This window comes from Chlamydomonas reinhardtii, chromosome 10 (assembly GCF_000002595.2).
Source record: "Chlamydomonas reinhardtii strain CC-503 cw92 mt+ chromosome 10, whole genome shotgun sequence".
Taxonomy (NCBI): Eukaryota; Viridiplantae; Chlorophyta; class Chlorophyceae; order Chlamydomonadales; family Chlamydomonadaceae; genus Chlamydomonas; species Chlamydomonas reinhardtii.
This window is the reverse complement of record NC_057013.1, coordinates 6,255,776-6,281,277: the sequence shown is the minus strand read 5'-3', so window position 1 is coordinate 6,281,277 and position 25,502 is coordinate 6,255,776. Positions and strand designations below refer to the sequence as shown.

At 64.5% G+C, this 25,502-nt stretch overlaps 3 protein-coding genes across 3 annotated transcripts; 1 reads left to right on the top strand and 2 right to left on the bottom strand.

Moving 5' to 3' along the window:
• Window positions 1–94: 94 nt before the first annotated feature.
• On the bottom strand, window positions 95–14,657 carry CHLRE_10g464950v5 (uncharacterized protein). Its single transcript, XM_043067229.1, has 22 exons — window positions 14,453–14,657; window positions 13,056–13,508; window positions 12,371–12,623; window positions 11,348–12,063; window positions 10,772–10,849; window positions 10,278–10,344; window positions 9,943–9,998; window positions 9,396–9,539; window positions 9,038–9,076; window positions 8,670–8,750; window positions 8,260–8,352; window positions 7,018–7,114; window positions 6,521–6,659; window positions 6,011–6,235; window positions 5,281–5,706; window positions 4,695–4,892; window positions 4,140–4,425; window positions 3,137–3,198; window positions 2,331–2,826; window positions 1,875–1,958; window positions 1,317–1,649; window positions 95–1,016 (listed from the first exon to the last, which is right to left on the bottom strand). Exons 2-22 carry the CDS (start codon window positions 13,380–13,382, stop codon window positions 609–611), a joined length of 4,608 nt encoding a protein of 1,535 aa, XP_042920626.1. The 5' UTR covers window positions 13,383–13,508; window positions 14,453–14,657; the 3' UTR covers window positions 95–608.
• Window positions 14,658–14,807: 150 nt separating this feature from the next.
• On the top strand, window positions 14,808–21,523 carry CHLRE_10g464900v5 (uncharacterized protein). The gene is made up of 13 exons (XM_043067228.1): window positions 14,808–15,129; window positions 15,375–15,554; window positions 15,823–15,901; window positions 16,137–16,467; window positions 16,654–16,843; window positions 17,178–17,536; window positions 17,684–17,882; window positions 18,158–18,367; window positions 18,661–18,759; window positions 18,997–19,076; window positions 19,305–19,434; window positions 19,649–19,826; window positions 20,088–21,523. Exons 1-13 carry the CDS (start codon window positions 14,931–14,933, stop codon window positions 20,242–20,244), a joined length of 2,391 nt encoding a protein of 796 aa, XP_042920625.1. The 5' UTR covers window positions 14,808–14,930; the 3' UTR covers window positions 20,245–21,523.
• A 269-nt stretch (window positions 21,524–21,792) lies between these two features.
• Window positions 21,793–25,500, bottom strand: CHLRE_10g464850v5 (uncharacterized protein). Its single transcript, XM_001698391.2, has 9 exons — window positions 25,275–25,500; window positions 24,808–24,983; window positions 24,532–24,625; window positions 24,278–24,297; window positions 24,014–24,066; window positions 23,665–23,713; window positions 23,485–23,545; window positions 22,928–23,032; window positions 21,793–22,522 (listed from the first exon to the last, which is right to left on the bottom strand). Exons 1-9 carry the CDS (start codon window positions 25,383–25,385, stop codon window positions 22,409–22,411), a joined length of 783 nt encoding a protein of 260 aa, XP_001698443.1. The 5' UTR covers window positions 25,386–25,500; the 3' UTR covers window positions 21,793–22,408.
• Window positions 25,501–25,502: the final 2 nt, after the last annotated feature.

Genomic DNA, 25,502 nt, shown 5'->3' with positions numbered 1-25,502 from the left:
TGGTAAAGCGGCAGTGCGTACTTGAGGCTGGTTTTGAGCGTACTGTCAAGTGGCACACAGTGGATACTAGGTTGGGATTGGAGCGCTGGGGCAAGTCACACAGCGGGTTGAACTGTCAGGTTCCACGTCACTCGTGAACTGCGTCAGCAGGTCCCTCCTGTAACCAGTGCAATGTATCTTCCCGCGGCGCGGGTGTGCACATGAATGTCTTCAAGCTTCATTTACCAGTGCACTATTCGAATGTCGCTGCGTACAGACCTGCTCGACACGATTGCACGCCGGCCTTTGCTCCTCCTACTGGCAGCCAGACAACATACATAACTGCCCCGCGCCCCTCCAACGAACCCAAGGCTTCTTCGCCACCCAACAACCCATTGCTCTGTCCGTGCGAATGTGTTCTCCTTAAGGCATCGTTGATAACTGCTCTGTAAATGTGTGAAGGACTCCTCTATGAAGCCTGCTGCAAACTCTGGCCCGACGCCCCTCCCCACACGCCCCAACCTTACACCCTCCGCCTACGCCACCTCCCCTAATCCCCCATCCCACTATCCTTCATCCTTCTCCCGACACCACCTCCCGACACCACCTCCTCCTGCTGCTGCTGCTCCTCACACCACCAGGTACCGGGCCATCACCTCCCTCGCCAGCCCGTGCGCCCCACTGCTCCTGTACAGCTGCACTAGGTTGTGAGCCGCCTCGCGCCGCAGGTCCCACGACCCGCCCACACCGCCCGCCCCGCCCGCACTACCGCCTCCCCCACCGCCGCCATCGGCAGCGCCCCCGGCGCCAGCCGCCACGCTGCCAGGCGCACCCTGCCCCTGCCCCTGCTGCCCCTGCTGTCCCTGCTGCCCCTGCCCGCCGGTGTGTGGCGGCGGTGGCGGCGCCGCGGGGGTGGCGGCCAGGGCTGCCTCGTAGTAGTGGTGCGCCAGGTGCAGCAGCCCCAGCTGGTGGGCGGCCCGGCCCAGGTTGTAGCACACCTCCTGGCCCAGGCTACTGCCACGGGCGCGCTGGTAGGCCTGGCAGGGCGCGGAGCAGGGTGGGATTGGGGAAGAAGGGGTTACCGTTATATGTCCACCCATCTCCGCACCTCCCGGTAAGCGGCCAGAGGTACGATGCAGGACAGGACAAGCTCGCTCATAAAAGCACGGCAGCATCAGCATATGTCCGGCTTGGTCCTGCTACGTCGAGCCGCCCACACCCTGCTCACCCTCCCCGTGGGGACGGCGAAACCAGCCCCACCCACACCTGGGTGTCACTTTTTGTTTGCTGGACAGTATGAGAAACACCCCTCCCGACACACGCCCCGACCCCCTCACCTGCAGGAACGCGAAGCCGGTGAGCACGCCCCGGTTGCGGTCGCGCACCGCCGTCCTCTTCTTGCCGCGCCCCGGCCCCGGACCCACGCCGCCCCTCCCGCCCCTCCCCCGCCCCCTGCCCCGGCCCCTGCCTGCGCCCGCCCCCGGCAGGGGCCCCAGGGCTCCCCCTCCTGCCCCTGTGCCTCCTGCCCCGCCCGAGCTGGCCATGGCCTCGCTGATGAGAGCCACGCCCAGGCTGAGCAGCAGCAGCGGCTCGCCGGGCAGGTAGCGGTAGGCGTGGAAGAGCTCGGACACGGCCTCGCGGAAGCAGCGACCCAGGAGGGACACGTGGCCCTGGGGGGGCAGTGCAGGGGGAAGGGAAGGGGAAGGGGAGGGGAGGGGTGGAGGGGTGATTAGATGCACGGGCCCAAGGAAGTAGGTCCCAATAGTGAAAGGAGGTGGTGAGGGACGGTGCACGCACGACTGGGCAATAGGGCGGCGGGCGGGTGTCTGCTAAGCAGTCCCCTGAAAGAAGCACAAGGCCCACACATACCCATACCCACCCACCCACGCCCCCACCTGCAGCACCATGAGCGGCACGCTGTGCGGGTGGCGGCGGCGCATGGACGTGATGTGGCCGCCCCAGGCGCGCAGGTCCGTGCCCTGGCGGCAGCAGCGAGCGGGAGGGGAAGAGGTGCGGGGAGAGAGGCTTGGTGGTGGTGGTGGTGGTGGTAAGATGTGGTTCGGGGGTTAACAGCATGTGAGCGCGAGAGGTGTGCGTGTGTGTGTGTGTGCGCGCGCGCGTGTGGATGCAGTGGAGATCACGGGGATATCCGTGTGGGGGTGAATGAAAGGCGAGGATGATGAATGTGGGTAGGACAATGACGGGGCCAGTGGGGAGTGATTGGGCAGCGCGAGTGCGTGTGCCCCAGCCCCAGCTGTCAGCTCCAGGCCCAAACAACCCTGCCGCTAACCGCCACCAACCGCCGCCAACCGCCACCAACCGCCGCCAACCGCCACCAACCGCCGCCGCACCTGCGCGTGTGCGGAGCAGTACAGGTTCCACAGCCCCAGGCTGTGCGGCCAGCGCTGAGTCATCATCTTCAGGCTGTACAACTGCCCCGGGCTCAGCGCGCCCTCACCAGCCGCCGCCACCGCCGCCGCCGCCTTCGCCACCCGCCCGCGCTGCCGCCTCCTCCCAACCGCGTCCTCCTCCTCCCCACCCGCGCCCAGCCCCCCGCCTGTCCCCAGGCCCAGCGCCCTAATGCCGCCGCCGCCGCCGCGGCGGCGCACGGCGGCGGCGCCGTCAGCGGCGGCGCCAGCCGCCACGCCGCCGCCGCCGCCGCCGCCGCCGCCTGCCATTGCGATGCTGGCGAGCTCCAGCTGCCCCACCCTCAGCCGATCCACAACGGCCCGGTCGAACCAGCCAGTGGGGCCGTCGGCGGCGGGGCGGCCGGGCTTGCGCGGGGCGTCGGGCGCGCCGTCGGCTCCCGAGCCCGTGGCGAGGGCCAGAGCCTTGGTCATGAGCGCACTGCGTGTTTTGGTTTGGAGAGGAGGGGTTGCATTTATGAGTTTAGAAGAAGGGGGGTGTTGTGTGTGCTGGGGTGAGGGGGGGCATGTTCAGTCATGGGGGTTTGGACTGTGGCAGAATGGAGTGCTTGCATTGCTGCCGCCGCCGTGCGAGTAATGAGCAACGCACATTCGCCCCGCCCTCCACCAGCCATCATCCCCTGACGGAGAATGGTGCGGACGCACGCAACCACCACTAGCGATGTCTCCCCTCTCTCCGTTCCCCTCCCCCCGCACACAGTCACGGCCCCGGTCACGGCCGCCGCACCCACTTGGCCTCCTCCATGCGCCCTGTGGCCGCCAGTGCCCGTGTCAGCTGCAGCAGCACCGCGGCCTGTGGCGGGAAGGAGGTTACATTCGTGGTTGTTTAAGAAGTGGAGGGAAGGGAAGGTTGAGGGCGGGGGCGGGGGGCGGCTCGTGTGTGTGTTAAAGAGCACAAGGAAAACGTTACGCTCGTGTGTGTGTGTGTGTGTGTGTGTGTGTGTGTGTGTGTGTGTGTGTGTGTGTTGTCCTCACTATTCCCCGCCGAGAGACCTGACACACGAGGGCGCAAGGCAAGGCAAGACAAGGCCAACCATGATGATTGTGACTCGGGGTTCGGGGTCCAAACAAGATGGAGGGAGCGGCGTGAGTACATAGACAATACCGTACGTTTACGTGATCACCACGCACCCCCCCGAAGAACAAATTATTTTCTTACCCCGCACCCCCAGAACGTTAATTTTTTTGCACCCCGCACCCCGGCTAAGCAAATTTTTACACTAGCACGCGGTATGGCTGCGTGCTCTGCACCTGTAAACGTAGATACAGAGGCCTCGTGCTCAGAATGTACTGGTGTCACCCACCAGCGCCCGCGTGCCTCCCTACCCCGCCTACCAACTAACACCAGCGCCAGCGCGCGTTCCTTTCTCAGTCCCAGCCGTCACCTGCCACGCCTACCAACACCAGCGCCAGCGATATAAAGAACAGTATTGCGGAAGTGCTCGTGGCTCGCGAAAACGGCCCCATCCGGGTATTTGGCACGTCCTCGGCACCTCCGAAGAAAATTATTTTCTTACCCCGCACCCCTCCAAGGAAAATTATTCTCGTACCCCGCAACCCCCCTCAAGGTGCGGGGTAAGTCGGGATTTTTGGGAAAATAATTAATTACATGCGGGGTGATCTCTTGCTGGTACGGGTACGCGACACTTACGAGAGAGGAAATACAAGGGGAGAAAACACGCAGGACAGTACACATTACGGGACACATGACGGGACACAGGACACGGGCCGCACCTGCCCCGGGTCACTGAGCACGCTGGTCCCGATGAGGCCGCCGCGCGGCAGCTTGGGCACACCGCCGCGCCGCCGCCGCCCGCCGCCGCCGCCGCCGCCCTCGCCGCCGCTCATCTCGCTGCCGCTGCCCTCGCCGCTGGTGGCGCCGCCGCCCTCCGTGCCGCTGCCGCCGCCGCCGCCGCCGCCCGGCCCCTCCGGCCCGCTGACGTAGCCGCTGTCGGGTGGCAGGCCCAGCACCGCCGCCGCCTGCCGGTCCATTTCGCGAGTCTTGGCGGAGCGCCGGTCCCTGCGCGCGCATGTGTATTGTGGCGTTGTGTTGTGTTGGAGGGGTTAACCTTGAACCAATCCCGCAAGGAAACAGTCGCGCTGCAATGAGATACTGCAGCCGCATTTGTGTTGTGTTGGAGCGGGAAAATATAACGGTTGGGGTTCAGGGGGAAGACCAACAAACCAACACACACCCATTGTTCACTACACTTTGCTAAGTGCAAACACATGCGCACTCCAGTCTGCCCTACTGCCCCCCACCCGCACCCCCACCCCGCCCAACCCCACCTTCGCGTGGTGCCCTTGAAGATGGTGCCCACCTCCGCTGCGCCCTCGCCCTTGCGCCCGCCGCGCCGCATGAACATGCGCCGCCGCTTGATGGCGCGCCGCAGCCCCACCGGCAACGAGGGGTCGTTCACACGCGCCAGGTCGGCGTCAAGGGCCGCCAGCGAGGCCTCCACAGCGGGGCGCAGGATCTCAATGTACCTGCGGTCGGTCGGTGTTACATTACATTACATTACATTAATTACAGGTGTGTGTGTCGAGGGCCAGCGGAGCAAGCAGTCGCGAGCAGCCACAGCATCCCATCACTCTCAAAAGGTGCTGTCCCCCCGCCCTGGCTACGACTTCACTTCGTAAACTTAATGCATGTAACCCCCCCCCTCGGTGTGTTGGAATGCAGCTCTTCGCCCCCGGCCGCGCTCTGTGGGCTGGTGACGGCGGATCTGAAGACAGTTGGGATTGGACAGAACCATCCCCCCTGACCCCCTCCCCAGTGCCCCCTCCCCCTTCATCCCCCTCCCCCTTCATCCCCCTTCATCCCCGCTCCTCCCCGTTCATTCCCCGCCCCGCCCCGCCGCTCCTGCCCACTCACTTGTCGTTGAGGTCCAGTGCCGCGTACAGCTGACTCAGCCGCATGGTCAGCTCCTCCCCCAGCAGCGCAGCAGCAGAGCCCAGAGGAGAGGCTGTAGCAGCAGCGGCTGTGGCAGCAGCGGCATCGGCTGCAGCGGCTGTAGCAGCTGTAGCAGCAGCAGCAGCAGCAGCCTCCCCCTCGCCGTCGGCTGCAGCGGCCGCGCCCTCGCCGCCTTCCGCAGCGGCTGTAGCACCACCAGCAGCAGCATCAGCAGCATCAGCAGCGGCAGTAGCAGCCGCCGCCGCCGCCTTGGCCGCCAGGTATGCGTCCATGAGGCCGACCATGTCCAGGGCTGTAGCTCGGGCGCTGGGCCAGCCGGCGGCGGCGGCGGGGTCGGCGGCGGCGGCGGCGGCCTGCTCCGCCAGCGCCACCACCGCGGCGGGGTACCTGCGGGGGTGCGGTGGGTGTGTGGGGTTTGTGGGGGAGTGGCTTCGAGCGAGCGTAGCGTTACGCGGAGTGGGCGTGGCGCGATGTAGTGATGGGGAAGGGGTACATTTATAATTTATAAAGAAGTGAAGGCTTGGGGGGGATGCAATGGCGTACGGGATCAAGTCAGTCGTGTTGTCTCCACGCAGCCCAAGGACCACCTGCAACAAACGCCTCTGCCTGTGCTCCGCTCGTTTAGCTCGGTTTGGCCTAGTTCTGGGCGGGTATCTACAACCCCCCCTCACATACACACATACACACCTACCTGGAATCCTCGGGGTCCATTCCATCCAGTTGTGCCCGGTACAGCGCCAACCCCTCCTCCACACCTCCTCCCCCTCCCCCTCCTGCTCCTCCTGCTCCTCCGCTGCCTCCTGCCGCCGCCGCCGCCTGCTCCCCCAGCGCCCTGTGGCAGCGCAGCAGCTGCGCCCACAGGCCGGGCTCGTTGAGGTCGGGGTGCTCCAGCAGCGGCGTAAGGTACTGCAGCGCCCTGTACGTATGTGTGTAAGGGGGGGGGTTCATGATTACCGTATTTGTAGGGGGGAGGGGGTTGTAACTGAACCGTACTCAATGCAAAGGCCACGCATCTCTCCTCCTCGCTCTTTTGCATGGAGTCCGGTTCAATCTACGCCGGCGTCTACACCCCTCCTCCCAACCCTCTCCCCCCCCCCCATGGAATGCGTCGCGTGTGCCCGCTGTACCTCTGGACGTCGGCACTTCACTTCATATTTGATACACACCATCCCATGGATGGCTACCCCCCTCCCGCTCTCACTTGTCGTGCTGCCCCAGCGCCGCCAGCGCGCCGCCCACCGCCGAGTACAGGTCTCCAAAGGCCTCCACGGGCTCGCGCAGCAGCTCCGACAACACCTCGTCCGCCTCCTCCCACCGCCCCGTGTGAGCCAGGCACAGGCCTGTGAAGTGTGAGGTGAGGGCGTGTGTGTGGGGGGGGGGGGCGCGGGGGGGGGGGCAGAGGGATGGGGGCGGAGGGGGCGCAATGGGTAGGGGGCATGGGGGGACAGGCTGTGGGTCCTATCCGCAGTAAGAAACCTGCACCTTCCCAGACCTACTCAGGCACACATAAGAAACCCTGATACAAATCCCACTCGCCCCTACCCCTGCTCCACCCACTCCCACTCCCAGTCACCCCCAGCCCCCTCTTCCCCCCCCCTAGCCCCCAGCACCCTCCCCCCGAGCACCATCCTCCCGAGCACCCTCCCCCCCAGCACCCTCCTCCCCAGCACCCTCCCCCCCACACATGTACCCACGCACCGGCCTTGACGCTGAGGTCCAGCGGCAGCGGCTGGTCGGCCGGGCACAGCAGCGGCGCCGCCCGCTCGATCAGCGCGCGGGCCTCGTTGTAGCCGCCCTGGGCAGGAGCGTGCGGGGGGGGGGGGGGTTGCAGGGATGTTTGGAAAAGCGGGGAGGGGGGGTTACATTCATGTTTATTTCAGAAGGGGGGGAGGCGGGAGGGGCAGGGGGGGAGGAGGTGAGTGTGTGTGTGTGTGTGTGTGTGTGTGTTTTAAGGCAACGCCGCAACGCGACGGAACGGCATACGGACACCACCTCAGCGTGTTGAACAGCACAAGGAAAACAAAGCCTAAGAGTGTGTGTGCGTGTGTGTTTCAAAGATCACAAGGAAAACGACTGTGTGTATGTGAGAAGGAGTGTTCAACACAGAGTTCCAAGTTCCGCATATTCCCCAGGAAGGAGAGGAGAGCAGAGGAGAGGACACGCGGGGCACGGGGGGCGCGCGGCGAATGCGCACCACCACCACCGCCGTCATCGTTGTCGTGGAGCCCTGATGGACTGTCTCGGTGTCAATGGCTTGGTGTAGTTTGGGCTGGTATCTACAACCCCCTGCGTGAGCGCATCCGGATTGGCAGGGCCGTGGGGAGCCGTCCGAGGCCCGCACCCTGCCTCTCCCCTAACCACCCCCTCCCCTTGTCCCTGTACCCGCTGGCCCTCGTGTGGCCCCATGCCGATGCGTGCTTGCCTCTATATAATTGCCCGCTGCCTGTTTCCCCCTCTCTCTTGCCACCCAGGCTCGTGCGTTTAGAACACTGTTGCCTTTTTCGCTCGCGCGCCTTTGTTTGCCTTTTCCCTTTTTGCACATGCGAACGTCCCGCCCTGGCGCTGGTCTCCTCCTCGGCGCCCGGGCTCCCTTGATGTCTTCTAGGTGGGTATTCAACGTGTGCCTAGTCTGCATTGCTAGTTAGAACGTGCGTGTGTGTATTTGAGCCTGGGTGGCAATCTCGAAGGCGGCTACCGTCAGCACTGCCCACATGCGCAAGACCGAAGAGCTCATCGCCTTCTTTCTACCGGTTTGCGGGATGTTTCGCTGGGAACCTGGGAACTCGGTGCATTTCGGGAATGGGGACCAGTGTCGCGTGCCACTCCGTTGTCAAGCATCGGCCACGCTCTCCTCTTCGCTCTATTGCATCGGGTTTGGTTTAGTTTGGGCTGGTATCTACAACCCTTCCCCCCTCCTCCCCCCCCCGCAACCCTCCTCACCCTCTCCATGTAGAGCTCCGCCAGTATATTGATGTGGGTGAGGTCGGTGGAGTCCGGGTGGTCTCGCAGGTGGGACTCCAGGACAGAAATGGCCTGTGTGTGGGGGGGGGGGGGGTAGGGGGGGGGAGGGGTGGGGGGGTGTTAGATGGGGGAGGTAGGGGGTAGGGGTGTAGGTGGTGGTGTGGTGGTGGTGGGTGGTGTGTAGAGGGAAGTGGGGCAGGGCGGGTTTGGGGCATGGGGCGACCTCCATGGTACATGGCACCATGACACCACACTGCTTTTCTCCCACAGCCAGCCCCCTTGCTTCCGAGCATTCGAAACATTTCCCACCTGAATTGCTCCTCCTACCTCAACCCACCCACCCACCCACCCACCCACCCACGCACCCCCCCCCACCATCTCCCGCCCACCTTGAGCGGCGCCCCCGCCTGGTGATGCAGGCGTGCCAACATGACGGGCACCTCGGGGTCCCCGGGGCGCAGCTTGCCAACCTGGGGGGAGGGGGATTGGGAGGGAGGGAGGGAGGGTGGAGGGGTGGAGGGGCGGGTTGGGGCAGTGGTGCAATGAGACCAGTTGAGCTGGTTGGGGCTTGGCTTGAGTCGGCTGGGCTGCGTGTGTCAAAAACCAAAAGGGTTGTGTGTGTGTGTGTGTGTGTGTTTGTGATTGTGTGTGCGGATGTGTGTGTGTATGTGTGTGTGTGCGTGTGTGTGTGTGTGTATGTGCCCACACACACACACGCAGACACACAACCCCCGGGGGGAAGGGCACACGCTCTCACCAGGCTGAATTGCGCCAGGGCCCGGTCCGTGTCGCCGACCTGGTGGGGGGGGGGGGTGAGGGGGTGAGGGGGAGGGCGGGTTTTACATTTATACGGTACATGGGCTTGAGGGTGATTGTAATTGCCAGCCAAAGCTAATACCAGGGGCAGTGGGGTGGCGGCGAGTAATCTGTGATGTACGGTATACACAGCCTTCCAAACTCCTTAAATGGCTACCCCCTAGTTCAGGCTGATTCTTTACCCTCCCACGCCCCCCCCCCGCAAGCATAAGACAACTCTTGCTCTGGGATTTGGGCGTAACCAACCCCACCTCCACCGCCACCCCTCCCGCCTCCCTCCCACACCTTGTCGTCCCCACCTGCGCGAACAGCACCGCCCGGTCCCACAGTGCGTCCAGGTCGCCGCGGTTGCGCGCCACCGCCTTGCTGAGGCAGTAGACGGCCTGGCGGTAGAAGCCCTGCGCGGTGGAGGCGGCGGCCAGGCGCTTCCACAGGCCCACGTCCTGGGGTGTGTGGGTGGGTGTGGGTGTGTGTGTGTGGGTGGCAGGGGGGCGCAGGGGGGGTGGATGGGTGGGTGTGTGGATTCTTGGGGGGTGGTTTTAAGGTGGTGGTGGTGGTGTGTGCGGGGGGGGGGGGTCCATGCATGTTAAATCAGACGAGAGGGCGTAGCCAGGGGGGAGGTGGCGATGATGCGTGTGCCCCGTGTCGCCCGCTGTGTCGTGATACCACCCATCCACGCATGCCCTTTGTGTGTCTCCCTCCCGCACACACGCCCCCGCCTGGTAGCTCCGCCCCCCCTACAGCCCCGCCCCCCCCCCCTTGTAAGTGTGACGGAATCACTCCGTTCTCCGCGTGATAACGTGAACGGCAACCTCCTCCCTCCCCTCCCCCCGCACCCCCCTTCACCTTTGGGCTGAGGTGGGCGGCGATCATGAAGAAGTCCAGGGCCTTGCGCGGGTTGCCTGCGTGTGTGTGTGTGTGTGTGTGTTTGTTTGTGTGTGTGTGTGTTTGTGTGTGTGTGTGTGTGTGTGTGTGTGTGTGTGTGTGCGCGAGAGGACGTTGGTGTTGAGGGGTGGGACTGAGGGGTGGGGCGGGGTTGAGGACTGGGATTGAGGACTGGGGAGGTTGAGAGGTGGAGGTGGGGTGAGAGCGTGTCACATGTGCGGGCGCCCCGCCTGCCCGCCCCATGTGCCAGGTTCCCCACGCAGTCCCCACCCACCCTCCCGCAGTAACACACGCACCGTTGGCGTCGTACAGTAGCCCCAGGGTGTGGTAGGGGTCGGAGATGTTCGGGTAATCCTTGATCACCTGTGTGTGTATGTGCGTGTGCGTGTGTGTGGGGGGGGGGGGTAGGGGGTGGTAAATACCAGCCCAAACTAAACCATGAATAGTTAAGGAAGTGGTAGACGGTTGGCGGTGGGTGGAGAGGGGTAGTTGGGGTCCCACCTGTTGACAGGGGGCATGCGGCGAGAGCACTGCACAGCACACACAGCACACGCAGCCATGCACAGACGCCGTCCCCCCTCCACCTTGTCTCTCACCTGCCCGTTCTCCCTCTCACATCATCACCACCTCCTCTTCCCCCACTGCATTGTAATTGTGATCTAACCGCTCCGTTGTCCACATGAACGGCTACCCCACCCCACTCCACCGCACCCCACCGCACCCCACCCCACCCCACCCCACCCCACCCCACCCCACCCCACCCCACACCGCACCCCACACACACACCCACCTGTGTCAGCAGCTCTATGGCGGGCTGGTACTCGCGTAGGGCGTACATCACATTGGCCTCACCCAGCTTGGCCGTCACCTGAGGGGGAGGAGGGGAGGGGAGCGACAGAGGGGGTGGGTTGGGTGGGTTGGGGAAGAGGCCGGGGAGGAGGAGTCGGGGGAATGGTCAGCGGCAGGGGTCAGGGGCAGGGATTACATTCACGACCGTTTAAAAAAGTGAAGGCGTCAGGGGGAGGGCTGGAGGTGGCGCGCGAGGAGGGAGGGAGCGTGGGGGCGCCGGCACCGCAGCTGAGCACCAGAGGCCAGGCGATCGCGTTGCACCGCAAAGAACAACCGCCACTCCTCGGAGCCTGGTACAGACACCACACACACACACACGTACACGCACACGCACACGTACACCCACACACACGTACACACACACACACGTACACACACACACACACACACACACACACACACACACACCACACACACACACACGTACACACACGTACACGCACACACACACACACACACACACACACACACACACACACACACACACACACACACACACACACACACACACACACACCTCCTCGGGAATGCCGCGCTTGGGCCGGCCCGCCTTGCGCCCCCGCCGCCCCCGCCGCCGGCTGCGGCTGGCGCGGCCCCGGCCCGCCTCCACCAGCCCAATGCGCTCCGCCAGTGGGTCATTCAGAATGTCGTCCGCATCAGCCCCGAAGATGGCGGCGTCAGGGTGCGATGCCGTCAGCTGGCCCAAGGGGTGAGCCCCGCCGCCGCCGCCGCCGCCGCCGCCGCCGCCGCCGCCGCCGCCGCCGCCACGCGGGCGGCCACGGCCACGGCCACGCGGCCGCCCCGGCCCCCGACCCGTGGAGCCGCGACCCGAGCCCGGCGGCCGCCCGCGCCGGCCGCGGCCGCGGCCGCGGCCCGTGCCGCCGCCGCCAGCGGCCGCATCGGCGGAGGCGGCGCTGGTGGAAGGCCCGGCGGCGGCGGCGGCGGCGCCGTCATCGTCGTCTTCGTCCTCCCCCGCGTCCGAGCCCTCCGTGTAGTAGCTACTGCCGCCGCCCGCCTCCTCCGCCTCGCGCTGTAGCGCCCGCCGCCGCCGCTCCCGAAGCAGCTCGAAGGGTTGCAAGGCGCCGCCGCCGCCGGCGCCGCCGCCCACGGCGGCGGCGGCGCCGCGGCCCAGCCCCAGGCCGGCGGCGGCGCCGCCTCCCTCCAGCTCTTCTAGAAGAGTGAGGGGGTCGAGGTCGTCTCCGAATAGGTCCACGGCATCATCGCTATCGTCGCCTGCGTCGTGGCCAGCAGCGGGTGATGTTGATGTTGATATTGATGTTGGTGTTGTTGTTGATGTTGGTGTTGGTGGCATGGTGGTCGATGTCACTTGGTGCCACCCCAATGCCGTGTGCAACCGGTCAAGTGACATGAGCCCTGTGCGGTGTGCCATGTCCCAACGACTCCCGGCACAGGTAAGCCAGGTCAGTGAGGCCACCAAGCGCCAAGCGTCCTACATGCCCCAAACTTGGCTATGGATTTACTTTGGGATTGGGGGAAACTACCCCAAACCTCCCCCAAGCAACCCCCACACGCGCCGCACCCGTCGTGAACCCCGACGTGTAGCCGCCGTCGCTGGTGGCACTGGGGCTGCCGCCGTCACTGACCGCCGAGCTGCGGCCCAGTGGCGGCCGCCCCCGCCGCCCCGGCCCCGCAGACCCCGCCGCTCCCGCCTTGCGGCCCCGGCCGCCGCCGCCTGTGCCGTCGGCTCGCGGCCGCCCCCTGCCGCGGCCGCCCGCCACCACGGGTCGCCTGCGGCCGTCTCCATCGCCCGAGTCGTCATCGTCCGACCCCGCCTGCATTGTGAAGCAGGTCCGGATCCAGATTCGGATTCACATTCATGTCGGTACACACAAAATCCGCATCCTGGTAGAAAGACAGGCGGGCAGGTCGGGTCGGAGGTACGGCTGCTAAAGGGCCAAGGGGGGGGTGCTGACTTCCATTTGAATGCAACGCCGCCCCGGACCCCCTAGCCCCCTGTCTGTCACGTCGCCGGTCTACTTCGCCTGTGTTCCTATGCCCCCGCCCGGCCCCACAAGTGCCCCGCCCCGGTGCCGTAGGCCGCACCTGCGTTCATGGGCTTCAGGACCCGCCTCCGTTCGACATGAGCAGCGAAGCCCCCTCACTCCTCAGCCCCAGTTGGGTTTTGACTGGACTACACCTTCCCCCCCAACCCCACCCCAACCCCACCCCACCCCACCCCACCCGCTCCCACCCCAGTACCGCACCTGTGTGAACTCGGCGTCCTCAGCGCTGTCCGCACTGTCGCCGTCCGTGGCCGACTCCCCCTCGCTACTGGACTCCAGCTCCGAGCCCTCGCTGCCCTCAGAGCCAAACATACTGCCGCCGCCGGCTGCGCCGGCTGCGCCGGCTGCGCCTGCGGCGCCGCTTGCGGCTGCGGCCGCTCCCGTAGCGCGGGGCGGCGGCTGCGCCGGTTTGGCGTGGCCGGTGGAGCTGCGAGTGACGCGGCGTGTGGGGCGGCCGCCGCCGCCTGCCGCCGCCGCTGCGTCCTCCGCCAGCGCCGCCTGAATGGCGGCCTCATCCGCCTCCTCCATCCCGCAGCTGGCTGCCTAGCTAGCTATGTGGCTAGGCTTGCTTCCTTGCTTGCTTGCTTGCTGGACTAATGATGCCGACAGATGCAGGAAAAGTAGAAGGATATTGCCGCCGGGCTCCGACCAACCCTGCGCGTCAGGAGCAGGCAGCAGCCATGATGAGGGTGTCACTTGGAGCCCACTGTCCAGGCAGAGCTCGCAGGGGATGGCGTGGGGGCATGTGACACACATATGCGAACAGTCGCGAAACGCGGGTTTAAAAGCGTGTCAAGACAATGGGGTGGGCATCCGAACACATATCATTTGCTCGAGCTACCACGAGTGCTGCGGAATCGTCGGAGCATCAGGTCGCAGCACTCGGTGGCAGCTCGAGTGTCCTGATGTACCGTACAGCGGCGCGAGGGCGGCGCCATGCGGCGGTCGCGTACTGCGGACGTGACCCCTACGTCACTCCAGCAGTATGGCCAGTCGGCCGCCCCAATCCTGATGACCCACGGCGCCGCATGGTCCACACCTCGAACCCCAAACCCGCGTTGCGCGCCCTCTGACTGCTGTTGCTGTTACTGCTGTATTTGCTGCTGCTTCCGGTTACGGGCCACCACATACCAACCGCCGTCAACGCTTTGCAAGCTCTGCCGCACACCTCGGCCGCCCCTCCCGCCGCGCCCCTCGGGGCGCGCCGTATCAAGGGTGGGGGCCAGCTGTGTGGCTCTCAACACCGCGGCTTCGGGGACTGGAGCCAGAGAGCACCGGCGGCTGGCGGCATGCGGCGCCGCAGCGAGTGTGCGCACGGCCGTGCGCGGCGCAAGCAGCAACGGCGCCGCTGCCGCGGCTCACACCGTGCGGCCGACGCCCCCGCCGCCACCCCCGACATCCCGACACCTCGCCACTGGTTGCCGCCACCAGCGGCGGTGCCGCGAGCGGCGGGCAACGCAGGGTCGGTCGGGGCAGCAGGCCGCACGCGGCACGCGCACCGCCGACTGCCCCCGATAGCCCGGCGGGCGCGAGCAGTGCCCGCTGGGGGCCCCCCATGGCTCGCCGAGCAAGGATAGTCTACTCGCCGCCGCACGCACCTTGTCGCTGTCGTCAGAGCAGCTCAAGGATTCCCGCCAAACCCGGGCCCCGACAACGCTGCCCTGCGTGACCTATTCTAGCCTGGGCCGAAATTGTATCCTTCTAGCGTTGCATTCTTGCACAGACTGTCCAGAAGAGTGCACTAGTGGAGCGAGCCAGTTCCGGCTTTATTGCAATCGAATGCGGGCGCACTCGGGACCAATGACATTCATCATAGTTTTATCAGGAAAACCAAGAAGTACAGCTTCGGTAGCAGCCCTTCTGGAAGGAAACTTTCCCGCGGGATGGGCTCATTCCGGGGGTCCCGCTGATTTCAGCTGGAATTAACCATTCACATCCAATATTGTTGTATTCCTCATCACTCCCTTGTAACAACATATGATAAAGCTGGCGCAAAGCCGCGGCTTGCGTTACACACGCTCAACAATGTCGTTGAAAGCCGCCCCCTATCATGTATTTGTCTTGTGTTGTACTTTTATGTCACTACAAAGCGTGCACTCAGCAAGATGGATTGGCTCGGACAGCATAGAAGCGTCCGCAGCTGCCGCTGATGTTTCACAGAACCCTGCTCAACGACAAGCCCCGGAGCTTCTAGCAGGGCATGTAGAGTACGATTTGGGCACGAGGACATTCAAATTCATCAAAGCCGTGGTCAACGTGGACAAACGCAAACCAGGTGGGCGACTAGGGTTGTTGGACTGATTGGTCCGCGTTCTGTGGGTGCATTTGTGTCGCGGGCACACCACAAGCCAGTGGCACGACATGATCAGCTGCACTGCAATCGATGTGCGCTGCCAACGGAACGCGCCCAAAACCCTCGGCCCCGGCCGACCACAACCTTGCCTTGGCCCGTCCAGTTCGGCCCGTCCTGTGGGCCTAACTTCCCATCCACTGAATCTCCCATTGCTTCCCCCATCACAGGCCCCGACCCCGGTCCCGACTTCTCATGTCCCAACGCCGCGGCGCCCGCCTGCGGCTCTTTCTCCGACCCTGCCCGCCACCGGAGCAACTTTGGGCAGCTGCGGGTGACCACCAACGCCGCCTTCCCGGATGAGATCCAAATGCAGGCCGCCGGCTTCCTGGAGGGTTACCTCACAGCGGGTGAGGGGGCCTGAGGGCTGATGACGCTGTGGTCGGGGCAGTCTGGATGGAGACTGGGTTCAAGGACTCGAGAGGCTGCAAGGCGGGTATGGTTGGAGGGCTGTGGAGGGGTAGGATTCCAGGCCGAGGCTCCTGGTCCCTCTGCTGTCAGGTGCCTGTGTACGGTGCCGCACAGTCCACGCCTGCTCCACATTAACAACACAACCACAACCACAACCTATCGCCCTCACAAACCTCTCCCTGCCCCCCCATCCCCCCCTCCCTCCAGAGCGCATCTTCGACTACGCCTACAACATGAAGGCCTGGCTGTTCACCCAGACCAACGACTCGTTCGCAGTGGGCGACTGGTGAGGCGGCTGGCCTGACTGCCTAGAGACTGCCTGACTGCCTGTCTGGAGGCCCGCTAGCGGGCTGATGCGCACAGACCCACACGGCACATACACACATACAGTCATATTCCCTCTGCTCACGCACATGTAAACACACCACCCACACACACACGAACATAGCATAGCCGCTGAATGGAATGCACATCAATGCACACTTGAACACACACTCCACGGGTGTGCCTGAACCCTGCAGGCTGTTCGCTCAGGACAAGTGGACGCGGCAGCAGGTGGCGGCGCACGCGGCGGCGGCGGCCGACACGGCGGCGGCGGATGCGGCGGCCACGATGCACTCGGGGGTGGGCGCAGCAGCAGCAGCTGGTGGTGCTGGTGCTGGTGCTGGTGGTGCTGGTGTAGTGGGAGGGGAGCGGGCGGCTGGAGCCGACCAGCAGCAGGCGCAGCAGGGGCAGCAGCAGGAGGGTGGTGAGGGGGCGGGTGAGCCGCACCGCCGGGCCCAGGGGTCGGATGCGCCGCCGGCCAGCGCCTCCGCCAACTACTGGCGGACCATTGGGCTGCTCACGGCGCAGGTAGGTGGAATGGGCGGGCGGGTGACGAGCGGAGGGCGTCTTTGGGACGGTTGATAGGGGCGCAGTCACCACGCGCCTCTCCTTCCCGCCCGCCCGCTACCCCTGACCGCCTCCCCCCGCTGCCTCTGCCTCCCTCCCTTCCTCCCTTCCTCCCTCCCTCCCTCCCTCCCTCCCTCCCGCCTGCAGGCCGACGGCCTACTGGCCGGCTACAGCGCCCGCCTCGCCGACATGCAGCAGCAGCAGCAGCAGCAGCAGGCCACTGCTGCCTCCTCCTCCGCCGCCTCCTCCCCCGCCTCCTCTGCGCCCCCGTGCGACCGGCTGACCAAGTGGGACTTCCTCATGCTCAACGCCCTGGGCGACATGGACGACCTGATGGGTGAGAGGGGCGGGGGGGGGCGGGGGGGGGGTGAACGTTGAACCAATCCCGTAAGGAAACAGTAGCGCGGCAAGGAGCAGGGGGGGGGCAGGGAAGGGGGGTAAAGGAAAGGGGGGGCAGGGGGGCGGGGGAGGGGGCAGGCAGAGGGCGCAGGCATGCGGGGGGGGGAGCCAGGGTGTCTCAGTGTGTTGGCGTATGGCAGCGCTGTCCTCGCTCTGCGCTTGCATCGCCTTGCCCTTCCCCATGACCCTACCAACTGCATCTGCAACCCGCCCCCCTGCTCCCTGCTTCCTCCTCCCTGCCCTGCCCTGTCACGTCCTGGACACACGTGCAGCCATCATCTTCCCCAGTGACCGCGACGGGGGCGACATGGATGACTACGACGACTCGGCCGTAGCAGCAGCAATAGCGGCAGGCGGCAGTAGCACTGGTGGAGGCAGTAGCAGCAGTGCCGCTAAGCGGCGGCCGGTGCGGACGCCCAACCCGGAGCGGGACGCCTCGTTCTTCTTCCGACCTGAGAGCCCGGAGGAGCGGCGGCAGCGGCTGCGGGTGGCGGCGGCGGAGGCGGCGGAGGCGGAGGCGGGGCTGACGGGGCCGGTGCCCCGCACCCGCACTGCCTCTTGGGAGGGCCTGAGTCCGGGCCAGGTGCGCAGCCGCATCGCCAAGAGCGGCCGCTGCAGCGCGCTGATCAAGGTAAGAGGAGAAGGAGGAGGAGGAGGCAGGAGGAGGGAGGAAGAGGAGGAGGGGGAGGTTTCCTAACACACACACACACACACACACACACACACACACACACACACACACACGCCCACCTTTCTCCCCCCCCCCCTGCTGCTGCAGGTGACGCCCGACCTGTCCGACATCCTGATGGGCCACGTGACCTGGTGGGGCTACGCCTCCATGCTGCGACTCTACAAACACTACAGCTTCCGCCTCACCAGCGTGCGCCCACACAACAGCGGCGGCGGCGCGGACGGAGGCGGCGCGGACGGAGGCGGCGGCGCCATTGACGGCCGCATCTCCTTCTCAAGCTACCCGGGTGGGTGCTGGGAGCGGGGGCGCGTGTGCGCGTGTGTGCGCGTGTGTGGTGGGTCACTCTGACCTTGGCGTGCAGCGAATCTGCTGGGGGCGGTGCCGCAACAGTCCACACTGGTTTCTGCAACCTTACAGCGATATATCTGCAACCTTACAACGATATATAATCGATCATAGATGTGATAGTAGGGGTTTGCGACCCCACGTCCTATGGACGGGCGAAGCCCCCAATAACCTGGCCGTGCGTTACTTTACTCGGTGTGACCGCCACCCACACAGGCCAGGTGAGCTCTGCGGATGACTGGTACCTGCTGGGGTCTGGTCTGGTGGTGACCGAGACCAGCCTGGATATCTACGACCACACCCGCTACAACGCCAGCTACGGCACCGGGCCGGGCAGCCTGCTGAGCTGGCAGCGCGCGCTGGCGGCCAACCTGCTGGCGGAGGACGGAGCCGGCTGGGCGGAGCTGGCGGCGCTACACAACAGCGGTGAGGGGGGGGGGAAGAGGAGGGGCAGGGAGGGAGAGGGAGGGAGGGAGGGAGGCGTACGGCTGAGGTAGAGCCGCTGTAGCCGGTGCGAAAGTGCCGCTGGTGCTGCGTAGCGGCGGGTCGGGGGTGCCCACGCGTGCGGGTGCGTCGTGCCAGCAACTACCACCACACCGCATGCTCCCATCCACACACTCCGGCTGCCCCTTTCGCTGGGCTGGGGCATACATCATCCTATATCGTCCATCTCCCATCTCTCCCTCCTCCTCACCCGCCTCGCCCCCCCCCCGCCTCAGGCTCCTACAACAACCAGTACCTGATCGTGGACCTCAACCGCTTCAGCCCGGGCCAGGAGCTGCAGCCGGGCCTGCTGACAGTCATGGAGATCATACCGGGTGAGACGGGCGGATGAGAGTGGGAGACCGGGCGTGTGCGTGTGTGTGCGGGGCAGCGGCGGGGGTTGGCGAGGGGCCGCTTGCCATGCGCAGTGGCCTCAAAACTCCGCCCGGAAGATGCGATGCGTGGTGGTAGTACGGTGGTGTGTTGGGCACTTGCGCACAATCTCACCCGCAACTCCTCAAACCTACACACGCGTCCGCACACACGTTCTCACCTACCCCGCACGCCCACAGGCCTTGTGGTGACGGCCGACGCCACGTCCGACCTGGAGCGCGGCCACTGGCCCTCCTACAACATCCCCTACTTCCCACAGGTGGGGCAGCAGCAGCAGCAGCAGCAGTGGCAGTAGCAGCAGCAGCAGTGGCAGGCTGTCGCATTTATAACTCCGTTGTGCTTTCCTGACACCTTTAGACACTGGGTCCCGACACACACCCACACCGATACACACACCCACCCACCCACACACACCGATACCCCCCACACACATATACACACACACACATACACACACATACACACACACATACACACACACACACAGGTGTATGAGGCCACGGGCTACCGGCGCCACGCCGCCGCCCTGGCGGCCCGCGGTGCCGACTACGCCGCCGCCGCCGCCGACCTGAGCTACCAGCTGTCGCCGCGGGCCAAGATCTTCAGGAGGGACGCGGGTGCGTGACTGGTGGCGACTGGGGCTTGGCGTTTACACAGCACACACACCGGCACACCGGCACGCACACGCATACACATACACTGTCCTGCAGTTTTCCCTCATTTTGACCCCTCCCTAAGCACACTATCCTGACGGCTTTCCTGTCCCTTGTGCTCCCCCTCTTTCGCTCTCTCATCTGCTACACCACCCCACACCCGCACGCATATGCGCAGCCGGCGCCACCGACCTGGCCTCCCTCCGCGCGCTGCTGCGCTCCAACGCCTTCGGCGCCCGGCCCGCCGACCCGCTGGCTGCCGACAGCCCCTGGGAGGCGCTGTGCGGCCGCGGGGATCTGGATCCAGAGGACCCGGACGTGTACGGCTGCTACGACGGCAAAGTCACCAACTACCGGTGGGTACGGCAATGTGGCGGTTAGTCGGTGGTTGGGGGGTTGGGGGGTGCGTTGACGGCGGTTGGTGGACGCGGGTTGGCGGTTTGCGTGGTGTTGGGCCCTCAGCCCCGCGCGTACCTGTGGGGCGCGTGTCGACCTCGCGACGTCAAACCCCTAGCGCGTCTAGCTACCTGCGTCATACATGAAACAAGGCAAACCTTTCCTCTCGTGCCCTCCCCGCCCCGAACGCACACATGCCCTGCCCCACCCGCTCCCAACAGCCGCGCACTGGCTCTGTCCGCGGACGCCATCAACGGCCCCACCACCTCGGGCGGGCAGCGCCCCTTCGCCTGGGCCGACCACCCGCGCTTTGAGCGCATCCCACACCGCGGCATGCTGGAGGTCTTCGACACCGCATGGGAGGAGCAGGCGCCATGAGCATGCATGAGCGATAGAGGAATGGGCGGATAGGCCGGCGGGTGTGTGATATATAACTTTAACTTATTTGAGTGCGCGCGCGTTTTACTGCGTTTGCGTTTTTGAGGGACCTAAACCCCTGCATGTTGGGCTTTGGGCAGCAAACGCAGGGGCTATTTATGTTCATGCGCTGCTAGATATGCTGCTTCGGGTCTGGTGACTGTTCATGTCAGAGAGTGTAGTGACGGGAACGGTTTATTGGTCTCGGGTACTGGGTTGGGAAAGCGACGGCGTGCATGCTGTGCGTGGGACCTACTGCTTTCAAGTCAGGCTTGACGAGTCGGTTCAGCTGATGGCATACGGTGCTGTGCCCCGCGCCTTGCGGGCGCTTACACCTGTCTGACACGCCAGAACCTACCAAAACAAGTGCAAGAATGTGCGTATAAGTGTGCGATGATGACGGACCGAGAGCTGCACAGAGCCGTAGGGTCCTCCATGGGCCTCTGCCTCACACACTTCAGTAAACTGTCATGGGTGTGGTCACGCAGAGCCTAGAGACGTAGCGATTGGACACAAAGGGGCGGAGCGAACCGGGCTAGTGTGCAGCACTTCTGCAGGTCTAAAACTGATGGAATGATGTGCCGTTGTGCGTGGGCTTGGGCAGATGGCTGGGTCTGTGTCTCTGTGAAAGACGGATGCGTGTCACGCCCCAGTCATGTTTTGCTCTAGAGCTGCCACCGGCTCGTCGGCGTGTGCGACATCAGTCGCAACATGGTGCGGGGGTCGGACCAGCCCACGTGGCGTTGAACGTCAAGCAAGTGCGTGTGGGCACGCCTGCGAGTGCACGACGACACGCGGACACACTCGAGTCACGTGCACCACCTGCGTGTACAGCATGTAGTGCAGGTGTAGGGCCCTCATCTCCACCACCGCCACTGCCATTGCCACTGGTGGCTGATACCGGCACCGGCACCGTTTCCGCCCCTGCAGGCCTGCAGGCAGGCAGGGTCGCAGGGCCGCGGCGTCGGCCTGTGGTGGTCGCCCGATGCATCTGCCAGCTGCCAGCCGCAGAAGGAGGTACTGAGGTGCTGAGGTAGGGCTCCAGGGCCCCATGCAGTCAGCCATGGGCTACCGGTATCTTTGTCCTACGTCTACGCCCTTGGAAGACATGCCTTCAGCCTTCCTCACTTGGTGCCTGTGCGCAAGGCCTGTGCAAAAGGATAGCACCAAATAGGGAACACTGCTGTGCCTGGTTGGTACCCGTGGCCATGAACCCCTTATGCTGTAATGCTGATAGTTAAGTTTCTGCTACGCTGCTACGCACCCTCGCCTGCGGCTTGCCCCTCGAACCCCTTGCCTCTGCCTCCCGCGGCGCCAGCGGCACCCCTTTAGCTTCGCCCTCATTCAGTCAAGCAGCGAGTTCACGCGATTCTGGCCCAACATCTGAAACTACCGATTGCATCTCCCGGAGAAAGCTGAGGTCGGTTTATGCATGCACAGCTGAACAGACGTCGTCGTAGTCCCAGCACGATTCCGCTTCGTGTACCTACAAATGAGAGCACACGAGTCAGGAAAGCGTCAGGCCTTACCAGGGGAGAACAACAAGTAGGACGTTATCAATTTGTTGGCATTATAAGGGTCACCCCGGCCCGGGCCTCCGGGTTTCCATGAGGCAGGAAGACACGCAACGATCGTGCGCGCAACTTGTCATCCATCATACACACGCCCTCCTCTCCCGCGGACAGCTAACTACGATATTCAACTCCAGCCCAATTCTCCGGTCCGCTCGTCAAAGCAAATCTCCAGGCGAACTTTACCGGCACGAGCCGCTGCTGCTCAACGCAGAACACACACTTCCATACATAGGGGCTGGCACCTCCCGCCCATTTCACACTACGTTCCTCCTCAGTGTATCGCCTGCATGCCTGTGCGCCTATAATATGCTCATGCTGCTCAGCCAAAACAAACGGAACATCTGTACAGTGCAGTCGCTGACGTGCAGCACTGCAGCCACACGCACGCCACCTCCAGCAGCAGCGCAGCAGCCGCAGCCGTGCCTCTCCTGTAGCAGCCGCGGCAATGCGGCGGGGTCGCGTAAATGGCACGGACCCTGTTGTCCCCTGTCCCCTGTCCCCAGTTCGCCGGCGGCGCCAGCTAGCTAGCAGCTCGCTCTGCTGCCTCATCATCACGCCTTGATCAGCTTGGCGAACTTCTGCCTGAACTTGGCGACCTTGGGCCCCACCACGGCGCGGCAGTAACCCTGGCCCGGGTTCTGTACGTAGTAGTCCTGGTGGTAGTCCTGAGAGTGCGTGGGCGTGCGTGTGTATGGGGGGGCGGGGTTGTGAATACCAGCCCAAACTAAACCAAAACCAATGCAAAAGAGCAAGTAGGAGAGCGAGCAGGGGTAGGGGTGGTAGTCCTGCGTGTGTGTGTGTGTGTGTGTGTGTGCGCGTGTGCGTGTGCGTGTGTGTGTGTGTGTCGGGGGAGGGGGTTGTAGATACCAGCCCAAACTAAACCAAACCCAATGCAATAGAGCGAGGAGCGGGGGGGGGGGGGTTACATGCATGAATAGCGACGAACGGAAGGGATTGGGGGCAGGTGTGTGTGTATGTGGTGTCGAAAACGAACCGGAAAGCAGACCCGCCCAAATGCCACCACGCACCCTCCCTGCCCTCCTCCGGCCGCCCTCCGCCATCCGCCGTACCTCCGCGGGGTAGAAGACGTCCAGCGGCTCCACCTGAGTCACGATGGGCGCCGGCCACAGCCCCTGGGCGCTGATGTCGGCAATCACCTCCTGCGCAATGGCGCGCTGCGCGTACATGGGGGGCGGCGGCGTGGCGGCGTGGCAGCGACATATGGGGGGGATGGAGGTGTGAGAGGTCGACGTACAGGGGCGGAGGAGTTCAAGTGACAGGGAGGAGGGGCCGAAAAGGGGCAGCTGTCAGGATTGGTGGCAGTTGGTAGTCACTGACTGGCCGGCGACGGAGGCGGCCGACGCCGCGCACATGAAGGCCACGGCCGATGTCGAGATGTGTTTCTTTCCCATTGGCATGCTGCTGCTGCTGCTGCTGCTGCGGTGCCAGGCGTGTGGACAACGCGCCGGGAATGGACTATGACTTGCTGCAGCAGCACCCCCCCCCGTGCACCCTGTACCGCTCTTCCAAACATCCTTGCAACCCCGCCTGGCTACTGCACCAGCACGCCCTCACGCCTTCACGCCCTCACACACACATATACACACACGCACACACGCACACACACCTGCGCGTCGTTGTGTGTGCAGATGATGGACCGGTACTGAGTGCCCACGTCGTTGCCCTGCCTGAAGCGGGTGGGCAGGCGGATGGGCGGGCAGGCGGGGGTGGGCAGGTAGGGGTGGGCAGGCGGGGGTGGGCAGGCGGGGGTGATCACACTTTCCGATCACACTCATCAGTCACCTACCTGTCCTTGGTGGTGGGGTCATGCACGGTGAAGAAGATCTCCAGGATCTCTGCGGTTGGGTGGAAGAGGGAGATGATTGGTTGGGGATGGAGGTGGTCAGCCATGGCCACAATCCCGCCGAGGCCTGCTGCACCAAATGTGGTGAGAGTTAATATTTAACACATCCGCCCCTTGCCCCGCCCCACGTTAAGTACTATCGCTACTTGCTTTGAGCTATCGTGTCCTGTCGTGCGTCACCTCGTCTCTCCTTCCTTACTGGGAGAGACTAGGTGACGCTCTACTGCATTGGTTTCAGTTTAGTTTGGGCTGGTATATATAACCCCCCCTACCCCTCACCCACGCCCCTCACCCTTGTAGGAGATGACGGTGGGGTCGTACGTGATCTGGACCACCTCGGCATGCCTGCAGTGGTTGATAAGGCGAGGCGAGGTGCAGCAGCAGGCGTTAGCACACGCAGATGTCCATAACGACCAATCCACACGTTGCCTTCGCTATGGCTAATCTGCACAAGAATGGCCGTTACACGGCATAGAATCCAAGCCCGCAGCGCCACTCAAGTCACGTTGGGCAGGCTCCCGGCCTCATGCCTCTCGCCCCCATCTCGCCCTCTCACCCGGTGGTGCCGGAGCAGACCTGCAGCAGGTGGCCGCAGCATATTGCAGCGACCGCGGGGCGGTGGGGAGGCCAAGGCTTGTCAGCAGTGTCATATCACGAGATAAGATACGTGAGCAGAGGGCACATCCACCACACCGCATGCCTGCGCGGCCCAAACAACACGTGTCCCTACCCCAAGCCCACCACACTCAACCCCACATCCAGCTGATGTCAACCCGCCCCCTCCCGCCCCCCCCCCCCTTTGTGCCGCACCGCCTTGTAGGTGGGGTCCTTGACGTCGCCGTTGGCGTAGCCGCTGATGGCGGACTGCACGCCCCTCAGCATGTTGTAACAGGCCTCAACACACCTGTGGGTGTGAGAGGAGGAGGACAGAAATGATGAGGGAGGCAGGCATGTGTGGGTGGGTCGGCACAAGTAGGAGCGCCAGTGGCGCATTGCAGGAATGACAGATGCAAACACCCGGTTCTACATATACATGCATTCTATGCCCTCGCAAGGTCACGCCCCTTGCCTCCACCCGCCACCCACCAGAAGCAGCCACCGCCCAGAGTCGCGACCTCCATCTTGGAGGAGCTGCCGGCAGCTGCGCTAACGCCGCTGGCGCTGTTTTCGTTCACGGCCCGGAGGCTGACGTCGGGACGCGTGGCGTGGGGCACCGCGGCGGGGTCGGCGGGGCTGGCCCCTAGGGGGGTCGCGGGCGCACGCTGTACCCAGCAGGCGGGGAAGGGCAAGCACACACAGCAGTTGCAAGTGCGACACGGGTCGTGGCCAGGAGAAAATATAAAGAGAGTAAGGTGGAGTTGATGCGGAGGCGCTAGGCTTGATGAAACGAAGGCTGAGGCGCGCGGTTCCGGGGGCCACGACCTGGCGTGGCACCTGGTCCGCGAGTGGCCCAGGTGGCGAGGACGCTCCCAACCCGTTTTGCACACCACAGCCGCATGCAATTACATCATTAACTGGACCCCATTGAAAGCGCGCCACTGCCGGCTCCTTACCGCTGAGCTTGCAGCGATGGGTCCCTTGAACGCGGGCTTGGCACCGAATACAGCGTTGCGCCCGTTACGGACTTGCGCAATGATGTGAGTGCTATAGCGAGCAACAAGCATGCCGAACAAGCAGACTCCAAGAGCGGTTGCAAGTTTCAGCGAAATGTTTGCAGTGGGCGTTACGGTACTGGGCCAGGAAGGGGCTTTAAAACTGTTCCTCTGTAAACAAGTACAGAT

Bases quoted from the DNA above. Each gene is read 5' to 3' on its own strand.
- CHLRE_10g464950v5 (XM_043067229.1), bottom strand. From the start codon at position 13,382: ATGGAGGAGGCGGATGAGGCCGCCATTCAGGCGGCGCTGGCGGAGGAC. The intron at 10,850-11,347 runs GTGTGTGTGTGT...CCTCCCCCTCAG, and splicing joins AGCGCGGCATTCCCGAGGAG to GTGACGGCCAAGCTGGGTGA. The intron at 4,893-5,280 runs GTGAGTGGGCAG...GACCGACCGCAG, and splicing joins GCACTGGACCTCAACGACAA to GTACATTGAGATCCTGCGCC.
- CHLRE_10g464850v5 (XM_001698391.2), bottom strand. From the start codon at position 25,385: ATGCTTGTTGCTCGCTATAGCACTCACATCATTGCGCAAGTCCGTAAC. The intron at 24,298-24,531 runs GTGCGGCACAAA...CACCTGCTGCAG, and splicing joins AGGACCCCACCTACAAGGCG to GTCTGCTCCGGCACCACCGG. The intron at 23,714-24,013 runs GTGAGGGGCGTG...ACCCAACCGCAG, and splicing joins CACCGTCATCTCCTACAAGG to AGATCCTGGAGATCTTCTTC.
- CHLRE_10g464900v5 (XM_043067228.1), top strand. From the start codon at position 14,931: ATGTCACTACAAAGCGTGCACTCAGCAAGATGGATTGGCTCGGACAGC. The intron at 17,537-17,683 runs GTAAGAGGAGAA...CTGCTGCTGCAG, and splicing joins GCTGCAGCGCGCTGATCAAG to GTGACGCCCGACCTGTCCGA. The intron at 18,760-18,996 runs GTGAGACGGGCG...GCACGCCCACAG, and splicing joins AGTCATGGAGATCATACCGG to GCCTTGTGGTGACGGCCGAC.